General features: G+C 39.9%; 1 protein-coding gene across 5 annotated transcripts in view; it reads right to left on the minus strand.

Moving 5' to 3' along the window:
- EFCAB3 (EF-hand calcium binding domain 3) overlaps positions 1–18,304 on the minus strand; it is a 100,403-nt gene that overhangs the window by 35,478 nt on the left and 46,621 nt on the right. Inside the window, exons 12-16 of one of the 5 annotated variants that reach the window (XM_017882931.1) lie at positions 16,880–16,933; positions 15,845–15,949; positions 12,304–12,357; positions 7,816–7,866; positions 3,166–3,256 (exon numbers count right to left, since the gene is read on the minus strand). In XM_017882931.1, the coding sequence (XP_017738420.1) occupies positions 3,166–3,256; positions 7,816–7,866; positions 12,304–12,357; positions 15,845–15,949; positions 16,880–16,933 (355 nt within the window). The other 4 variants (XM_017882934.1, XM_017882933.1, XM_017882932.1 and 1 more) reach the window with 4 other exon arrangements.

Genomic DNA, 18,304 nt, shown 5'->3' on the forward strand with positions numbered 1-18,304 from the left:
AAAAAAAAAAAAAAAAAAAAAAAAAAATGAAATCTCATAGTTTTGTGGCTTTATAAGAAGCAGTTTAAAAAGTAAAACTAGGCCGGGCGCAGTGGCTCACGCCTGTAATCCCAGCACTTCGGGAGGCCGAGGCGGGTGGATCACGAGGTCAGGAGATCAAGACTATCCTGGCTAACATGGTGAAACCCCATCTCTACTAAAAATTAAAAAAAAAAAAAAAAAATTAGCTGGGCATGGTGGTGGGCGCCTGTAGTCCCAGCTACTTGGGAGTGGAGATCACGTCACTGCAATCCAGCCTGGGTGACACAGTGAGACTCTGTCTCAAAAAAGAAAAGTAAAACTAGAAGAAATACTAAACATTGTAGTTAAACAAAAAATTATTATGGTTTATTAATTTAGTATCCCCTAAAGCATTTATTAGATTCAACTCATTTTCAAAGAGGGGCCTGGGAGAAAAGGAGGTGATAGTTTCAGAACTGTTCTTAACTTTTGAAAGTGGAATTTTATCTAACTTGTCTTACTTTCTCAGTTTTTACTAACATTGATTTCTTCTTCTGGTGCTTCCTCTTTATTACCTACTTGAATTTCTTCTCTTTCTCTCATTCTTTCAAGACAGAATCTCCCTCTGTGGTCCAGGCTGGAGTGCAGTGGTGTGATCGTGGCTCACTGCAGCCTTGACCGCCCAGGCTTAAGAATCCTTCCACATCAGCTTCCCGCGTAATTGGAACCATAGGTGCATGCTACCATACCCAGCTAATTTTTTATTTTTTGTAGAGACAAGATCTCCTTATGTTGCTCAGGCTGGTCTTGAACTCCTGGGCTCAAGTGTTCCTCCGTTGTCTACTTCCCAAAGTGTTGGGATGGCAAGTGTGTGCCACTGTGCCCAACCTGTAATTTCTGAAGCTCGGGTTTGTCCTTATTCAGATAGGTTATTTTATATTTATTTTACTGATGTTCCTTGATTCGTGATAGGGTTACATCCTTATAAACCCATCATAAGTTGAAAATACTGTAAATTGAAAATGCATTTAATTCACCTAACCTACATAGCTTAGCCGAGCCTACCTTAAATGTGCTCAGAACACTTACATTAGCCTACACATGGGCAAAATCATCCAGCACAAAGCCTATTTTGTAATAAAGTGTTGAATGCCTCATGTAATTTATTGACTCCTGTACTAAAAGTGAAAAACAGAGCCTACCTTAAATGTGCTCAGAACACTTACATTAGCCTACACATGGGCAAAATCATCCAGCACAAAGCCTATTTTGTAATAAAGTGTTGAATGCCTCATGTAATTTATTGACTCCTGTACTAAAAGTGAAAAACAGAATGGTTGTATGAGTATTTGAAGTTGAGTTTCTACTGGATCAGTATTGCTTTTGTACCACTATAAAGTCAAAAAATGGTAAGTTGAACCATTGTTAAGTTGGGGACCATCTGTATTTCTGAATATAAACAAATTTCTTTTACATGATGTAAAAGATGCAGTAGATAGGGAAATACTATGTTCTCAAGAAGCAGGAGGAAAGTAGAATTCAAGGCAGTGTAAAGATCTTTTTTATTTTTCCTTTTGAGACAGGGTCTTGCTCTATTGCCCAGGCTGAAATGCAGTGGTGCAATCTTAGCTCACCCTATCCTCTGCCTCCTGGGCTCAAGCAATCCTCCCACCTCAGCCCCTTGAGTAGCTGGGACTACAGGTGTGTACCACCCCACCCAGCTAATTTTCGTATCTTTTTTTGGTAGAGGCTGGTCTCAAATTCCTGGGCTCAAGTGATCTACCCACCTCAGCCTCTCAAAGTGCTGGGATTACAGATGTGAGCCACCATGCCTGGCCAGGCAATGTAAAGTTCTTATTACCTGTCTTTAAAAAGACACTCATGGCACAATTTCAAACCTTACCTTGGATCAAACATTGTAGAAAGACTTTATTTTACAAAGTTTCAAATGACTGAAGAACCTTACATTTGGAATGAACCTAATCCAGCCTCTCATCTAATGTAGGATTCCCTTTACACGTAGTGTTGTCTAGTGACAAGGAACTCACTACCTCAAAAGATAGCTTGCAGAGTCAAGGACACTAGAAAAGATACACTCAAAATAGAAAGTAAATGGATAATTGTGAAAGAGGAAAGAAATATTCTTCTTATGATCTGATAAAATATAGATCAGGCTCTCATTTTTGGTCATTAGTGGCTGCTTATTGAAATTTGTTGTTAGGTGACTGAGAAAAAGCTATTGTTAATGTCACAGGCAAATCTCCCTTCCCAATTTTAGCCCAGGGTCAGTCATGGCTGATTTACCAGCTTTTGTTTACCAGCTATATTTGAAATATAGACCATGGCTGATTTACCAGCTTTTGTTTACCAGCTATATTTGAAATATAGACCCTTTTTCTACACTTTGACTTGGTTATGGGTTCAGGTCTTCTTTATGATCCTCTAAATTTTTTCTTCTTTAAACTGGCACTCAAAATATCTCAAGGTATAACTTATAACTCCTTGAGCCCCCTAGAGTATTTTGTATACTAACATAAAAACAGCTTCTTCTTTGGGAGGACAGGAGGGAGAATTCTGCTCTTCCTATCAAAAAAGATGTATATCTTTTCTTTTCATTAAAATCTTTCTCTTCAATTCCGATGTTTTGTTTTATAACTAAACTTACCATATAATAAATATTTGAAGAGTATTTTAATTGTTTCATCATAATCTTTATGAGTATTTAATATATTAATAATTTTTTTTTTCTGAGATGGAGTCTTGCTCTGTCACCAGGCTGGAGTGCAGTGGCATGATCTCAGCTCACTGCAACCTCTGTACCCCAAGTTCAAACAATTCTCCTGCCTCAGCCTCTTGAGTAGCTGGGACCACAGGCACATGACACCATGCCTAATTTTTGTATTTTTAGTACAGACAGGGTTTCACCATGTTGACCAGGATGGTCTCGATCTCTTGACCTCGTGATCTGCCCACCTCGGCCTCCCAAAGTGCTGGGATTACAGGTGTGGGCCACTGCGCCCGGCCAATAATCTTAATAATTTTCTTTTTTTTAGGGGCTTCTTGGTAAAGATTGGAAAACCTGCTAGACAAAATTCTGAAAGAGCTGTAGCACTAATAATTCTTTATCATAATACATTTATCACCCTTAATACATTCATTACTTACCTTTTACTGTGGGAGATGGGTACCTTTGTTAGAGGATTCAGCTTAAATTTTGGTTTAATTTCTGAAACTGCCATGTGGCCAGTGACTCTGTCTGGAATTCAGAATATATAATTAAGAAATCAGTTTACAGATTAATTCTTTATATTCTTTTGCAACTTTTTCAGCTCAAAGCCTGGAGTTTGAAAAGTCTAGGGCCTCAAGGAATGGTAATAGATGCAAACTCAAGTTAGAGGTATGCATAAAGTTGGAAGGCCATATGGAAACACCCCTTCATTATTCCCAGATTTCCAAGCAAAGTTGCTTGTCGCTGCTTCCCCTTCAATTAGTGTCATTCTGATCCTATGTAAAAATAAATGCCAAGTGAAATAAACCAGATACAGAAAGACTGCTATGTGATCTAACTAATATGTGTAATATAAAATAGTCAAACTCATAGAAGCAGAGAGTAGAATGGTGGTTGAGGAAGGAGATATGGGGAGATGTTGGTCAGTGATACAAAGTTTGAAGATGAATAAATTCTGAAGATCTAATGAACAGCATGGTGACTATAGGTAATAATACCGTACTGTATACCTGAAACTTGCTAAGAGATTAGATCCTAAGTGTTCTCACTACACACACACACACACACAAACACACACAAATAGTAACTATGTGAAGTGATGAATATGTTAATTAGACTGATTGTGGTGATTATTTAACAATGTATACATACACCAAATCATCTAGTTGTGCACTTTAAATAATACAAATGGTACCATGTGACACAGATAATGAGCATTCTGGAAATATTTGGAAAAAGTTATTTAAAGATGCTATTTAATTATGAAATCAGTAGAGCATTTCAAGTCGTAATTGACAAAGAATAAAATGTATTTGCCTACTTGTTTACATCTTAGATACCTGCCTAGTAGTAAGTAGTTTTTCCCAGGGTGTCTTTTTGGGAGACTCATCCCTGCCCTGTCACTTCTTGGGAACCAACTGTTTTGGTTTGTTTTGTTTTAGATGTGGAAAAAGGCTTTATTTGCAGGGGAGCAGGAATTTAATAAAAGAGACCAAATCCCATGTCATCGTCTGACTCTTTGGACACCTCCTCCTCCTCCTCCTCTTCTCCTCTGCTGCAGCGGGGGTGGAACCAGCAGCAGGAGCTGCAGTGCCTGGGGCAGCAGAGACAGCCACAGCCCCACCCGCAGGTACACTGGCAATCTTGCCAATACCCTGGGCAATGACGTCTTCAATGCTTTTTTCATTCAGCTCACTGATAACCTTGTTGAGCTGGTCGTCGTCCGCCTCGATGCCTACGCTGCCCAGGATCCTCTTGATGTCTTTGGCGCTGAGGGAGGGGTTGCCCCCGAGGGCAGCTAGCGGGTGGGAGGCGACCTAGCGCACCTGGGCGGGCGTCTACGGCAGCGGCGGCGGCGAGGCCTCCATGCGTGCAACCTCGGTGGAGTCAGGGAGGAAAAACCCAACTGGTCTTGGTTAACAGTAGGAATGGGGGTGGAATACAATGCAGTTCTGCTACCCTAGACCGCGGAAGGAACTCGTGAATTACCGTCGCCTTTCCACTTGGCATAGTTTGAGAAAGAGGTCTTATGGACCAGAAGCTGGGTTGGTAGGGCTTCCCCCTTTGTTGTTCTGTTCTTTCCAACTATCTTTTCAAAATGTAGAGTGTATTTGATAGCTCACTGACAAGAAAACTAGGTTGCTGACTTAGGAATAATGGATAATTGAATACTATTCAACCATGAGGAAAAAAGGTCTCTGAATGTTTGGTTAGAATTTGATCCATTTTCCCAGGTCTTCACCTCAGAGCCCAGAAAGCAGTTGTTTCTAAACAAATCAATTACAAGTCCTCAAAATCTGAAAACCTACCACAGAGCTGGGAACTCCGGAATGGCTCAACAATTCAGGCACTTGAAAGGTGCTGTGAAATCATCCCCATGCCTCAAAATAATCATTACTTTAAAAAAATACCTTCAATTCTCATAGATTATAGATTTTTAAAAAAGGACTTAGCATAGAATCCTACAAAATCGTGATATTTACCTACTTTTAAGCCGTGCTACCTACCACTTCTGGGCTTCAGTCAGATCAGGAATCTAATAAAGGGTTTGTTCCATCACACAACTGTGACCTCATTCACTGCTCAGGCTCAAGCTGAGGGAGAGAATGATCCAGGAGCTCCTTCCAACCTTACAGCAAGTGTGTTTTCAGTGTGGTCCATTCAGCACCCTTGGTGTATATGAGGGTGTGATTTATAAAATCGGAACATTTTGACACTGCTGGGATTTCAGGGAAGGGGGAGAATTTTTGTTTCAAGTTCTATGTTAATATATTTTCATGTTAATATCTTCATCAGGCTGGGCCTCGTGGCTCATGCCTGTGATCCCAGCACTTTGGGGGGCTGAGGAGGGCGGATCACCTGAGGTCAGGAGTTCGAGACCAGCCTGGCCAAATGATGAAACCCCCCCCATCTCTATTAAAAATACAAAAATTAGCTGGGTGTGGTGGCACACACCTGTAATCCCAGCTACTCAGGAGGCTGAGGCAGAAGAATCGCTTGAACTCAGCAGGCAGAGGTTGTGGTGAACTGAGATCACGCCCCTGCACTCCAGCCTGGGTGACAGAGAGAGACTCTTGTCTCAAAAAAAAAAAAAAAAAAAAAAAAAAAAAAGTCTTCAGGCAGTTGAAAGTTGTTCAGTTAAAATATTTTACTCAGCTGCCTTCACTGAATGGTGATTAAGAAACATTTCATTAATTGTTTAAGCCTAGGAAGAGGGGCAAAAAAAACTCTCATAGGCTTGTAATCTTTAGTATTATTGGGAAAACTGATTTCAAAAGAGTAATTACAGAAAAGATTGTTTTAAGCAGAAACCAAGGTATTCATGATCTGACATGTCTCATGGCATTGTAAACCCTCTAGTGCAGGAGTTAGGGGTGTCTTTAGTCTATCATGGCTAAGGACAGATATCTCTGGCACCCAAGGCTTAGCTAGTTATGTAGTTGGGCCCCTAAAAGTGCTTCACATTTCACTTGCAGCAATTCTAGAGGTTTCCTATTCCTGCTTAGGGGGATTTGTTCATTATGAGCATAATTTGACTTTAACCTAGTCTTTTAAAAGTTAGTACACTGCCTCCCATTCTGGACAGGAACAAACAAGGAAAGAAAGGGAAGGCTTAATTTATAAATTAATTCAACAATTATTCACTAAGAGCCTACTATATCAAAGACTACTTATTTTTTATTTATTTATTTTTTTTGTTTTTTTTTTTGGTGAGGTCTCACTATGTTGCCCAGGGTTGAGTGCAGTAGCAGGATCATGGTTCACTGCAGCCTCGACCTCCCAGGCTCAAGTGAGTCTTCCACCTCAGCCTCCCCAGTAGCTGGGACTGCAAGGTGCAGGCCACCATGCCCAGCTAATTTTTTTGTATTTTTGGTAGAAATGGGGTTTCACTATGTTGCCCAGGCTGGTCTTGAAATCCTGGCCCCTAGTGATCTCCTTGGCCTCCCGAAGTGCTGGGATTACAGGTGTGAGCTACCACGCCAAGCCTTATTGTTGTGTTACAGCATTCTTCATATATTTTGGAGACTAGATCCTTATCAATTACAAAATTTACAAGTGTTTTTCCCCATTCTGTGGGTTGTCTTTTTACTTTATTGATATCCTTTCAGTCACAGAAATTAGTCCTAGAATTTTAAAGCTGAAAGATAACTAATAGATCATCAACTTAATTCTGCCCCCAACGCACCACATTTTTTAAATTATACTTTAAGTTCTGGGATACATGTGCAGAATGTGCAGGCTTGTTACATAGGTATACACGTGCCATCGTGGTTTGCTGTACCCATCAACCCATCATCTACATGAGGTATTTTTCCTAATGCTATCTCTCCCCTAGCCCCCCAACCCCCGGACAGGCCCTGGTGTGTGATGTTCCCCTTCCTGTGTCCATGCCTGCTTCATTTTTCTTTTATAGAGACAAGTTCTTTCTCTGTTAGCCGAGGCTGAAGTACGGTGGTGCAGTGATGGCTCAATGCAGCCTCCAATTCCTGGGCTCAAGTGATCCTTCCACTCAGCCTCCCGAGTAGCTAGGACTACAGTAGGCAAGTACCACCACATCTGATTAATTTTAAAATTTTTTATAGAGAGGGGGTCTTGCTGAGTTGCCCAGGTTGGACTCATACTCCTGGCTTCAAGTGATCTTCCTGCCTTTGCCTCCCAAGGCTCTAGGATTACAGGTGTGATCCAGTGCTCCAGGTCCTCACTCATTTTATTTTACTGCTAAGGACACTAAAGCCCAATGAACTGAATTAATTTCTTTAATGGCAGAGTCAGGAACACCTGCTTTGTAAATTGCGCTGTGATACCAAATAGGCTACAGTGTTCTTAGAGATTAAAAAAATCACAAATGGAGCATTAGAAAAGAATATAAAATACATGATAATCACATATGATTCAGTGTGGTGTGAACCATAAAGGCACAAGGAACTTAGAAAGACAGTTGGAGAGATTCATTCACCTTATGGACAAGTAGATGGAGGATAGAAACTGACAAGACAATTAGGGAAAGTAACTATGGTATTAAAAAATGTACGTCAAAGTGTTAAGCCCCATCTTTACAATGGCTTCACATCAGCTTTCACACTCACCTTTAATATCATTTGCAGTTTTCAGCTTATGCAGAATCGCCATTCCTTTTGCTTAAAGACAAGATTAAGAATCAAAATTACATAAATTTCTGAAGTTATGGAAAGTAGACAAGGAGGGCATAATTTATCTTATTTTTTTCCCCAGATGAGTGAAAAAATTAAGAAAATGTCAAGGTTATATGTGATATCCATCCTCATTCATATTGTTTCTTTTGGTGCCTTAATGTATTGCATTCCAAAAGCAAAAACTGAAAAGCACTATAGTGTCAGCACTGAAATCAAGACTGTTCATTTATCATCTTTTAGGATGTAAAGAAGTGAAATGACTTTGAAAATCTGTTGATTCAGGAGCAAGATGATGATCTGTTACCCACTTCATTTTCATGAATGCTTTGTTTAGGAAGGTATTGACTAATTAGATACCTTTTAATGAGATAGGTATTTCTTTCTAGTGAATTATCCTATGAAATATGTGGGTATAATTAACTAACTGCAAAATCTTCCTTCACCTCACCCCTTTCTATGGGCAGAACAACCAACCAACCAAAACCTTAATAGTACAGATTTAACTCTTTTCTTTTCTTTCCTCTAAAATGTGGGGTAGTTTTGTTTTCTAAGTGTGAGGAGATTAATACTCAGGAGAAAAGTGTGGCTATAATAACTCAGTTTCCTGTATTTGGTTTGGTTTGGCCTGGCCAGATAAACCAACAATGTATTATTTTAATATCAAAAAAGGTCCATGGCAGATGATGAAAACATGGAAACATGGAAAATGTTTGGTGATCCCTTTAGGTTATAGAGGCTATATAAGGTAATATATAATGCAGAAAGCAATACATATAAAGAAGAAATATCTTTCCTATGGGGAAAGGATTAATTCTAATATAAAACACATAATCTGTAGAATTCAGAAAAACCTACATCTATAAAGCATCTTTTCTTTCCCTGCCTCTGATCTGTCATTCTCTCTCTCCCTATTGCTTGGCTCTTCGCCCTTCCTAGATATTAGTTTGCTAGAGGCACCCTATGCCATTCTTAGATACTACACGTGGCAACATTCTGGTTGAGAATGTGATTTAGAAGATGACAAGAAGCAGACTTTATTTTATATGGCGACTTTTTTTTTTTCTAAATGTATATTAGACTTTCTCTGTGTCCCTAGTAAGTACAATTTTAGAAATTCTCACGTGGAACCTTACAACCCAAGTGCCTCTGAAGGCCAGAGTGAAGCTCTGAATGTTCACCACCAAATAATAGAAATTTTAGCAGGTCTTGAAGTTGTTCATATATAAATGTTATTTCCATGTTATCATGCTTACGTAGCTGAAATTCACCTTTATTCTTTAGGAAGTAGAAATGGTGAAATGGAAATGGGAGAAAAAGTTATTTAAGTGTGAAAAGTGCCATTGCCATTATGCCTATGTCTGTCATCTGAAATTTGAGTGTGAAGACTTAAATCACAGTAGTACATTTGAAGGCAAATGTGTCAATATGGCATTAAGAAATAAAAGTTGTCCCTTAATACTTATATGAAGAATTTTTTTTTTTTTTTTTTTTTTTTTTTTTTTTTTTTTTTTTAGACAGAGTCTCGCTCTGTCACCCACGCTGGAGTGCAGTGGTGCAATCTTGGCTCACTGGAGCCTCTGCCTCCCAGGTTCAAGCGATTCTCCTGTCTCAGCCTCCCAAGTAGCTGGGAGTGTGCCACCAAGCCTGGCTAATTTTTGTATTTTTATAGATCCAGGGTTTCACTATGTTGGCCAGGTTGGTCTCTAACCCCTGACCTCAAGTGATCCACCTGCCTCGGCCTCCCAAAGTGCTGAGATTACAGGCGTGAGCCACCGTGCCCAGCCAAAGAAAACTTTATAAGTGAAAATGGAGTATTACTGAGTGAATCTTTGAAATAGAAACCAGTATTTGAAATTTCTAAAAATATGAAACATACTTTAAACATCTAAATTTTCTCTAAGGCACTGCAGACTTCACAGAATAAAATATATTTCAGTGGCAGCAAGTGGATTGGGGCTTATGAAGTGAAGAAAGCATGTGGGCGAGCTGGGTAGCCATGTGAAATGTATATGTTTGATAAAGAGACTGGAAGAAAAAGAAAGAATAACACTAGAAAAACAAGGGGAAGCTGGAGCAAAAGACAAAATATTTTTAGAGATATAGAGAAGATAATAAAAGAGAAAAAAAGAAAAAGTGGAAGAGGAGAAAGAAGAATGATAGAAAAGTAAGCAAAGAGATCTGTAGTGTTGTGCCTTCCTGGCTTTATAAATGGTTAACAGCTAATTCTGATATGGGTGACTCGCCTGTTACCTGGCGTTGTTAGTTTTACAGAACTGTTTGTTCTGAGTTGCCCAGATAGGAGGGATTATCTTAAGAATGACCTTGATACAGCCGTTTTGGTTAGTGAATCTTCAATTATCTGAAAGCGGGAGACTAGAACCTCTATCAGGTAATCAACAAGTATTTACTGAGCATATACTGTGTACTCAAAAATGAAGCTTTTGTGAGAGCAGGAACCTTGCTTTATCTTTTGTTCACTGCTAAACTTTCTTGAACAGTGTTTGGGTGCTCAAAAAATACTTATTGGTGAACACAGAACTTATACATGGCCATGGGAGATGGTTTCCAGTATCTCCAACTGGTAACATGATTTTAAATGCTGGGGATAAAAACTACCAGATGAACATTCCTGAAAATTTTCCAGTACCAGCAACAAAAACAGTAATAGATGGGATAGACTGGACTTATTAAAAGGTATATATATTTTTCTTTTACAAATAAAATACAACAGGACTAATTTGGAAATGTTAGGCATGGGTACCTAGAATTTAAATTTATTTTTTTATTAAAATTCATTTTGTGGATACTTGCATAACATACCTTATTCTTACATCCTCCTTTTTTTTTCTTTTTACAGACAAGGTCTCACTCTATCATCCAGGCTGGAGTGCAGTGGTGCAATCACAGGTCACTGCAGCTTCGACCTCCTGGGCTCAAGCAATTCTCCCACCTCAGCCTCCCGAGTAGCTGGAACTACAGGTGTATGCCACCACACATGGCTAATTTTTGTAATTTTGTGTAGAGATGGGGTTTTGCCATGTTGTCCAGGCTGCTCTCCAACTCCTGGCCTCAAGCAATCTGCCTGTCTTGGCCTCTCAAAGTGCTGGGATTACAGAAGTGAGCCACCATGCCCTGCAACATCCTCCTTTTTTGAAACAGTCAGGCTTGCAGAGACACAGCAAATTTCTTTTTTGTCACACTTGTTAGGAATGCAGATGCAGAGAACAAACCAAAATTACTTAAAAATGAATTCAAGATTGAGGTTGTACGTGTGTGGGAAGAGGGCAGAGACAAGTTTTACCTTGCCTCTATTGATCAATTTCACAGCATAATGTTCAAATCTCCCATTCATTCTTTTCTGTGTAAGCACGGAACATGGCATTTTCACAATAAGAAAATTATTTTAGAAATAATTAAATATAAGGAGCCTACAAGCAAAAAGTACTGAGATTATGTATTAAATTTCAGAGGCATCCAGAAAGGAACTTTAGATTATTAGCTATATTTATTTATTTATTTTTTGAGACAGAGTCTCTCTCTGTCACCCAGGCTGGAGTGTAATGGCACAATCTCGGCTCACTGCAACCTCCGCCTTCCAGGTTCAAGCGATTCTCCTGCCTCAGCCTCCCGAGTAGTTGGGACTACAGGCGCACACCATGACACCCGGTTAATTTTTGTAATTTTAGTAGAAATGAGGTTTCACCATGTTAGTCAGGCTGGTCTCGAACTCCTGACCTCAGGTGACCCGCCTGCCTTGGCCTCCCAAAGTGCTGGGATTACAAGCATGAGCCACCGTGCCCGGCCTAGCTATATTTATAAACAAGTAAGATTTTAATATGAGTAAGAAGCCGGGCGCGGTGGCTCAAGCCTGTAATCCCAGCACTTTGGGAGGCTGAGACAGGCGGATCACGAGGTCAGGAAATCGAGACCATCCTGGCTAACACGGTGAAACCCCGTCTCTACTAAAATACAAAAAACTAGCCGGGCGAGGTGGCAGGCGCCTGTAGTCCCAGCTACTCCGGAGGCTGAGGCAGGAGAATGGCGTAAACCCTGGAGGCGGAGCTTGCAGTGAGCTGAGATCCGGCCACTGCACTCCAGCCCGGGCGACAGAGCAAGACTCCGTCTCAAAAAAAAAAAAAAAAAATGAGTAAGAAAATGGAATGTAAATATATTGGACATGGATAAAAATGCACAGAAATTATGTATGCATAAGGAAAAAATTTGTGGTGATAAAAGTATGGATTATCATTGGAGGACAGAATTAAGAATTATTAAAATTTCCTTTTTTCATCTTGTCGTTTGCTAAATATAGAAATTTTCTACAATGAACACATATTACTTTTATAACCAAGAAAACACAGATAAAAATACATATATAGCATCAGATTACAATTTTATATCGTAACATAAATTTTCACTTACGTTTAAACTTCTTCAGGCCCTCCATTATTGACTTAACATTAATCTTTCCATTTCCTGTAAAACATTTTGGTTTAGATACAGAGGCAGTCACATAAAAATTCATAAAATTTGTGAAATTATTAAAAGCAACATAGTAGGCTGAAATTCTTCCATGAGTTAGAAGAACTAGAGACATTGGTTTGCTTTGGAATTTGGATTCACTTTTCTGTCAGGTGAATATGATGGAAAAAAAGATGAACTTATGTTTTGGCTCTGTCTGGCTCTGTCCTTCAGGCTGGACTGCAGTGGCGTGATTATGACTCATTGCAACCTTGACCTCCCTGGCTCAAGCGATCCTCCCACCTCAGCCTCCCGAGCAGCTGGGACTGCAGGTGTGTGCCACCACACCCAGCTCATTAAACACTTTTTTTTTTTTTTTTTTTTTGTAGAGATGGGAGTCTCTCTATGTTGCTCAGGCTGGTCTTGAACTCCTGGACTCAAGTGATCGTCACCCCTTGGCCTCCCAAAGTGTTGGGATAACAGGTGTGAGCCACCGTGCCTGGCAAGGATGAGTCTTTGAAAGAGACACCTATTTCTACTTTTTTTTTTTTTTTTTTTTTTTTTTTTTTTTTTTTGAGGCAGGGTCTCATTCTGTCACCCAGGCTGGAGTGCAGTGGCACAATCTTGGCTCAGTGCAACCTCTGCCTCCTGGGTTGAAGTGATTCTCATGCCTCAGACTCCCAAGTAGCTGGGATCACAGGCATGTGCCATCATGCCCAGCTAATTTTTTTATTTTTAGTGAGATGGGGTTTTGCCACATTGGCCAAGCTGGTCTCAAACTCCTGGTCTCAAGCAATCCACCCACTTCAGCCTCCCAAAGTTCTGGGATTACAGTCTTGAGCCACTATCTCTACTTTTTAAAAAGCAGTTCATCTTTTCTGTGCTTTAGGAAATTGTATTAATCAAAGGGACAAAAGTAAGAAGGAACAGGGTATTTTGAGGGAACTGTGGGTAGTTCAGTTGGTTTGGAGCATGACATGTTGGAAGTAGTAGAGGAGAAAGCTGAGAAGTACATGGGGGCTATGTTGCAGTGGGTTTTGTTTGGACTTTTTTGGGAACATAGCAAGGAGTCATGAAGGCTTTTGACCATTGTTATGTAAAGATTGATCTAAAGGTAATCTGCCTTTTTAGAGGCAGGATACAGAGAGATAAATGAAACTGAATATGTTGGCAAGGAATTATTAAAGGAGTAATTTTTGAAGAGAGACTAGATGAGGTCAAGAGTAGTGGATTTAGAAGGGTTGTAAAGAATCTCTTCAACTGGCCGGGTGCAGTAGCTCATGCCTGTAATTCCAGCACTTTGGGAGGCTGAGGCAGGTGTATCACTTGAGCCCAGGAGTTGGAGACCAGCCTGGGCAACATAGTGGTACCCCGTCTCTACAAAAAATACAAAAATTAGCTGGGCATGGTGGTGTGTGCCTGTAGTCCCAGCTTGTTGGGAGGCTGAGGTAGGAGGACAGCTTGAACACAGGAGACAGAGGTTGCAAGGTTGAGCCCAGGAGCTGATATCATGCCACTGCACTTCAGCCTGGGTGATACAGCCAGACCCTGTCCCAAAAACAAAAAACAAAATCTCTTCAACTGAAGAGAGGAGAGGAAGAAAATATAGGCGAAAAGGAAGAAATGAAAACCTAGAGAGAACAGAACATGGAGATATGTTTGCAATGTGTAGGTTCGAATTTATTGCTATAAAACCATGATTTGAGAAACCTAATGATTCAGTGTCTCATCTCCTACTTTCAGATGGGCTTCATAGAGAAAACGAAGTATGTCTCCTTTCTTCATCCTTGTATTCCTAGTACCTAGTATAGGGCCTGACATATTCAGTGACCAATAAGTATTTGTTGGTTGAACAAATCAATATACTCTTTTAAATTCAAGACCAGAGCTGAATAGAAACTCTCTGACAAGACCACTGAAGCATTATAGTAAGAAATGCTATCCTCTGATGCACTTAGAACATCTTTTTTGGGGGTATCAGAACAAAAAAGAAAGTGGTAGAAATAAAAAAAGTATAAGCGCAAGGGCCAGTAAGCCATGTAAATAGACTCAATAAACAATAATAAAATTTCAATAAACAAATCAACCAACCCCAAATTCCCCTCCTTCCCCTGTGTATCTCTTCCTAATACTCATTTTATTTTCTAGTTTTACTTGCTGTAATATTTTCCTTATTTTTCAGGATGGAATCATACCCTCAGGCACAACTTAGCATATTGGTTGTATTTGTGATTTAAGAAATGAAAGTCAGGCACAATTTTTTTTTTTTTTTGGAGACGGAGTCTCACTCTGTCACCAGGCTGGAGTGCACAGGCGTGATCTCGGCTCACTGCAACCTCCGCCTCCCGGGTTCAAGTGATTCTCCTGCCTCAGCCTCCCGAGTAGCTGGGATTACAGGCATGTGCCACCATGCCCGGCTAATTTTTTAATTTTTAGTAGAGACGGGGTTTCACCATGTTAGTCAGGCTGGTCTCGAACTCCTGACCTCAGTGATCCGCCTGCCTCAGCCTCCCAAAGTGCTGGGATTATAGGCGTGAGCCACCACACCCAGCAAGTCAGGCACCATCTTAACATATCATGTCTTTTCTTCATCTTTTAGGTCTTCGATAGGCAAAAGGTGGCTTGTGCACCAGCATCATTGGCATCATCTGAGAGTTTGTTAGAAATGCAGAATCTCAGGCACTACCCTATTCTTGAACGGAAATCTGTTTGTTTTTTTTTTCTTTTTTTAAGGAGACAGGGTCTTGCCCTGTTGCCCAGGCTGGAATTCAGTGATGCAATCATAGCTCATTGCAATCTCGAACTCCTGGGCTCAAGTGATTGTCCTGCCTCAGCCTCCCAATTAGCTAGGACCATAGGCATGTGCCATCACACCTGGCTAATTTTTAAATTTTTTTTTGTAGAGACAGGGTTTCAGTCTGTTGCCCAGACTGACATTGAGCTTTTGGCCTCAAGAGATCCTCCTGCCTCAGCCTTCCAAAGCACTGGAAGTATAGGTGTGAGCCACCATGTCTGGCCCCCAAGTCTGCATTTTAACAAGATGACCAAGTGATTCATATGCACATTTAAGTTTGGGAAGCTATGTTCTAGGTGTTACAAAGATAACGATAATTTCTGAGGATGTTATGTACAGGACAACAAAAATACACTTCCTTTTCTTTTCGTTTTGAGATGGAGTTTCGCTCTTGTTGCCCAGGCTGGAGTGCAATGGCACAATCTCAGCTGACTGCAACCTCCCCATCCTGGGTTCAAGCAATTCTCTTGCCTCAACCTCCTGAGTAGCTGGGATTACAGATGCCTGCCACCATGCCCAGTTAGTTTTTTGTATTTTTAGTAGAGATGAGGTTTCACTGTATTGGTCAGGCTGGTCTCAAACTCCTGACCTGAGGTGATCCACCTGCCTCGGCTTCTCAAAGTGCTGGGATGACAGGTGTGAGTCATCATGCCCAGCCCAAAAATACACTTCTAAAAAGGCAATGTAATTATAAAACAAACACCTCACCATTAAATTTCAAATGAGGCATCAACTCCTTCATTTCTTCTTCCGTGAGCTCAATCCCTTTGCTTACTAGAAAGTTGTCTAAGTTCTGGACATCAATCACCTCACCTTAGAAAGGGTGAGAAATGAGTTGCAGAAATATTACAGAATTATTTGCAAAGGACAAAGAACACTATCTGTGCTTATATATACATTGTCATTCAGAATACAAGAATCAGAAACAAAAATCTTTAATTCGGATTGAAAGAATCAGAAAGTGGCTACAAAGAAGAAAGTAACCAGGGGTTAGGAATTGACTGGTGGGTTGTTGCAAAATCCACAACAAATTAAAATACAGATAGGGACTTAGTTTTATGTAACAACATTACAGATTAATGTAACGGGAAAGATAGAATTCCATCACTCTAACACAGGAACCATTTTTAGTTTTTGATATTCCATTTTGGTCTTGGCAATAAGACTGTACTTTTACAATGTGGAAATCTAATATATGTACAATTCCATATTTTCCTTTTCCAACCTAAAATTATTCCTTCATAAACATGTTTCCAAGTTGCCATATAATCTTTACAGTTAGCATTTTAACATGTTATCCCATTAAACTGACATACCATGGTTTAGGTAGTAATTCTCATATGGTTAGTTATTTCTAATCAGTTTCAATTTTCTCAATATTATACGAATGAAAGTCCTTAGGCAGAAATTTTTTCATTTTATTCAGTAAAACACTATTTCTAAAGGATAAATATCTAAGAGTGGGGTTAGTGGGGAAAAGGGTATGAATAGTTCTGTGGCTCTTGATATCTATTACTACTTTGAAGAACTCTTTTGGGGAAAATTTTGGAGACTAGTATGGGCACTGATATATAAATACAGATTAGTTATTGTTTACTCAATTTCAGCAGCATCCACAAAAATGGAGCATATGTTATATGAAAAAATCTGAACACGTGTGAATGGAAAATATTCTTCTCCAACATTAATTGCAAATATTAAGATGTTACTCATAACATCTTTCCATTGTAGCTTGCAACTCACCCTTGATGTAACTGACAGCATCCATTAAGTCATTCAGGTCAATTGCTGTCTCACCTGTAAGGCAAAGGAAGTATACCTCAGAGTCAGATGAACTGATGTTACTGAGACCCTCAACATTTATGCTGTACGAAGTTCTGAAGTTATGAAGATCAAAAGAATTCAGTAATCTTTTTCTTTTTTATTTTTTTGAGGTGGAGTCTCACTCTGTTGTCTGGGCTAGAGTGCAGTGGTATGATCCTGGCTCACTGCAACCTCTGCCTCCCAGGTTCAAGTGATTCTCCTGCCTTAGCCTCCCAAGTAGCTGGGATTATAGGTGCATGCCACAATGCCCAACTAATTTTTGGTGTTTTCAGTAGAGATGGGGTTTCACCATGTTGGCAGGCTGGTTTTGAACTCGTGACCTCAAGTGATCCACCTGCTTTGGCTTCCCAAAGTGCTGGGATTACAGGTATGAGCTACTATGCCCAGCCAGAATTTACTAATCTTTAAATCTTTTCGTAGAATTTTATGGACTTATCCTCAGAGATAACAGTGTTACCTTAGAAACAAAGAAAGCTTTAATTGTAACAAATCTATCGAATTTTTGGTTTTTCTTTGCTTTAAAGACCACCAGAGTGGTCTAAATTAAGAAGTGATTGGTTACAGTTAAGCATAGGGAGAGGATAAATGACTCTGACCCTATGTACTTCAGTCAATTAATCAACAGCTATTTATGTATCAACTTCTAGGTGCCAGGCACTTGAATAGGCTTTGGGGATACAACAGTAGGCTGGGTGACAGAGTTCTGGCTCTTAAGGAGTGTACAATGTAGTGAGAGAGACAGATAATAAACATATAAACAAAAAGGATAATTTGATGTACTGTTAAGATGCTATCAAAAATAAAATAGGGCAACATAATAAGGAGTTATAGAGGATGGAATTGATTTAGACAGGGAGGTCAAGGAAGGCCTCTCAGAGGAGGGTCTATTTGCGCTGAAGCCTGAATGATGAGAAATGTGAAGAATTGAAGGAAGAGCATTCCGAGTAGAAGAACAGTGTGTGCAATAGTCCTAAGGTAGGAATGAATTTGCTATGATCAAGAGACAGAAGGTCAGTGTGACAGAGGCCAAACCATGCAGGGCCTTGTAGGGCATGATGATAAAGTCTGGATTTTACTTTGGTTGCAATGGAATGTCATTGGAAGCCTCGGAAAACTGGAGTAACTTGACCTGATTTCAGCTTTCAAAAGATCACTCTGGCTGGTGTGGATAGGATAAGGAAACTAGAGGAATGGAGACCAGACAGGAGCCTGTTTCAGTGGCCCAGTAAAGAGATGACAGAGGCTTGGGCTGTGGTTGCAGTAGTGGAGATGATGACAAGTGATGGATTCAGGATGTATTTTCATTTTAACCTAGTTTCTTTTCTTTTTTTTTTTTTTTTTTTT

This window comes from Rhinopithecus bieti, unplaced genomic scaffold, assembly GCF_001698545.2.
Source record: "Rhinopithecus bieti isolate Rb0 unplaced genomic scaffold, ASM169854v2 scaffold_12928, whole genome shotgun sequence".
NCBI lineage: Eukaryota > Metazoa > Chordata > Mammalia > Primates > Cercopithecidae > Rhinopithecus > Rhinopithecus bieti.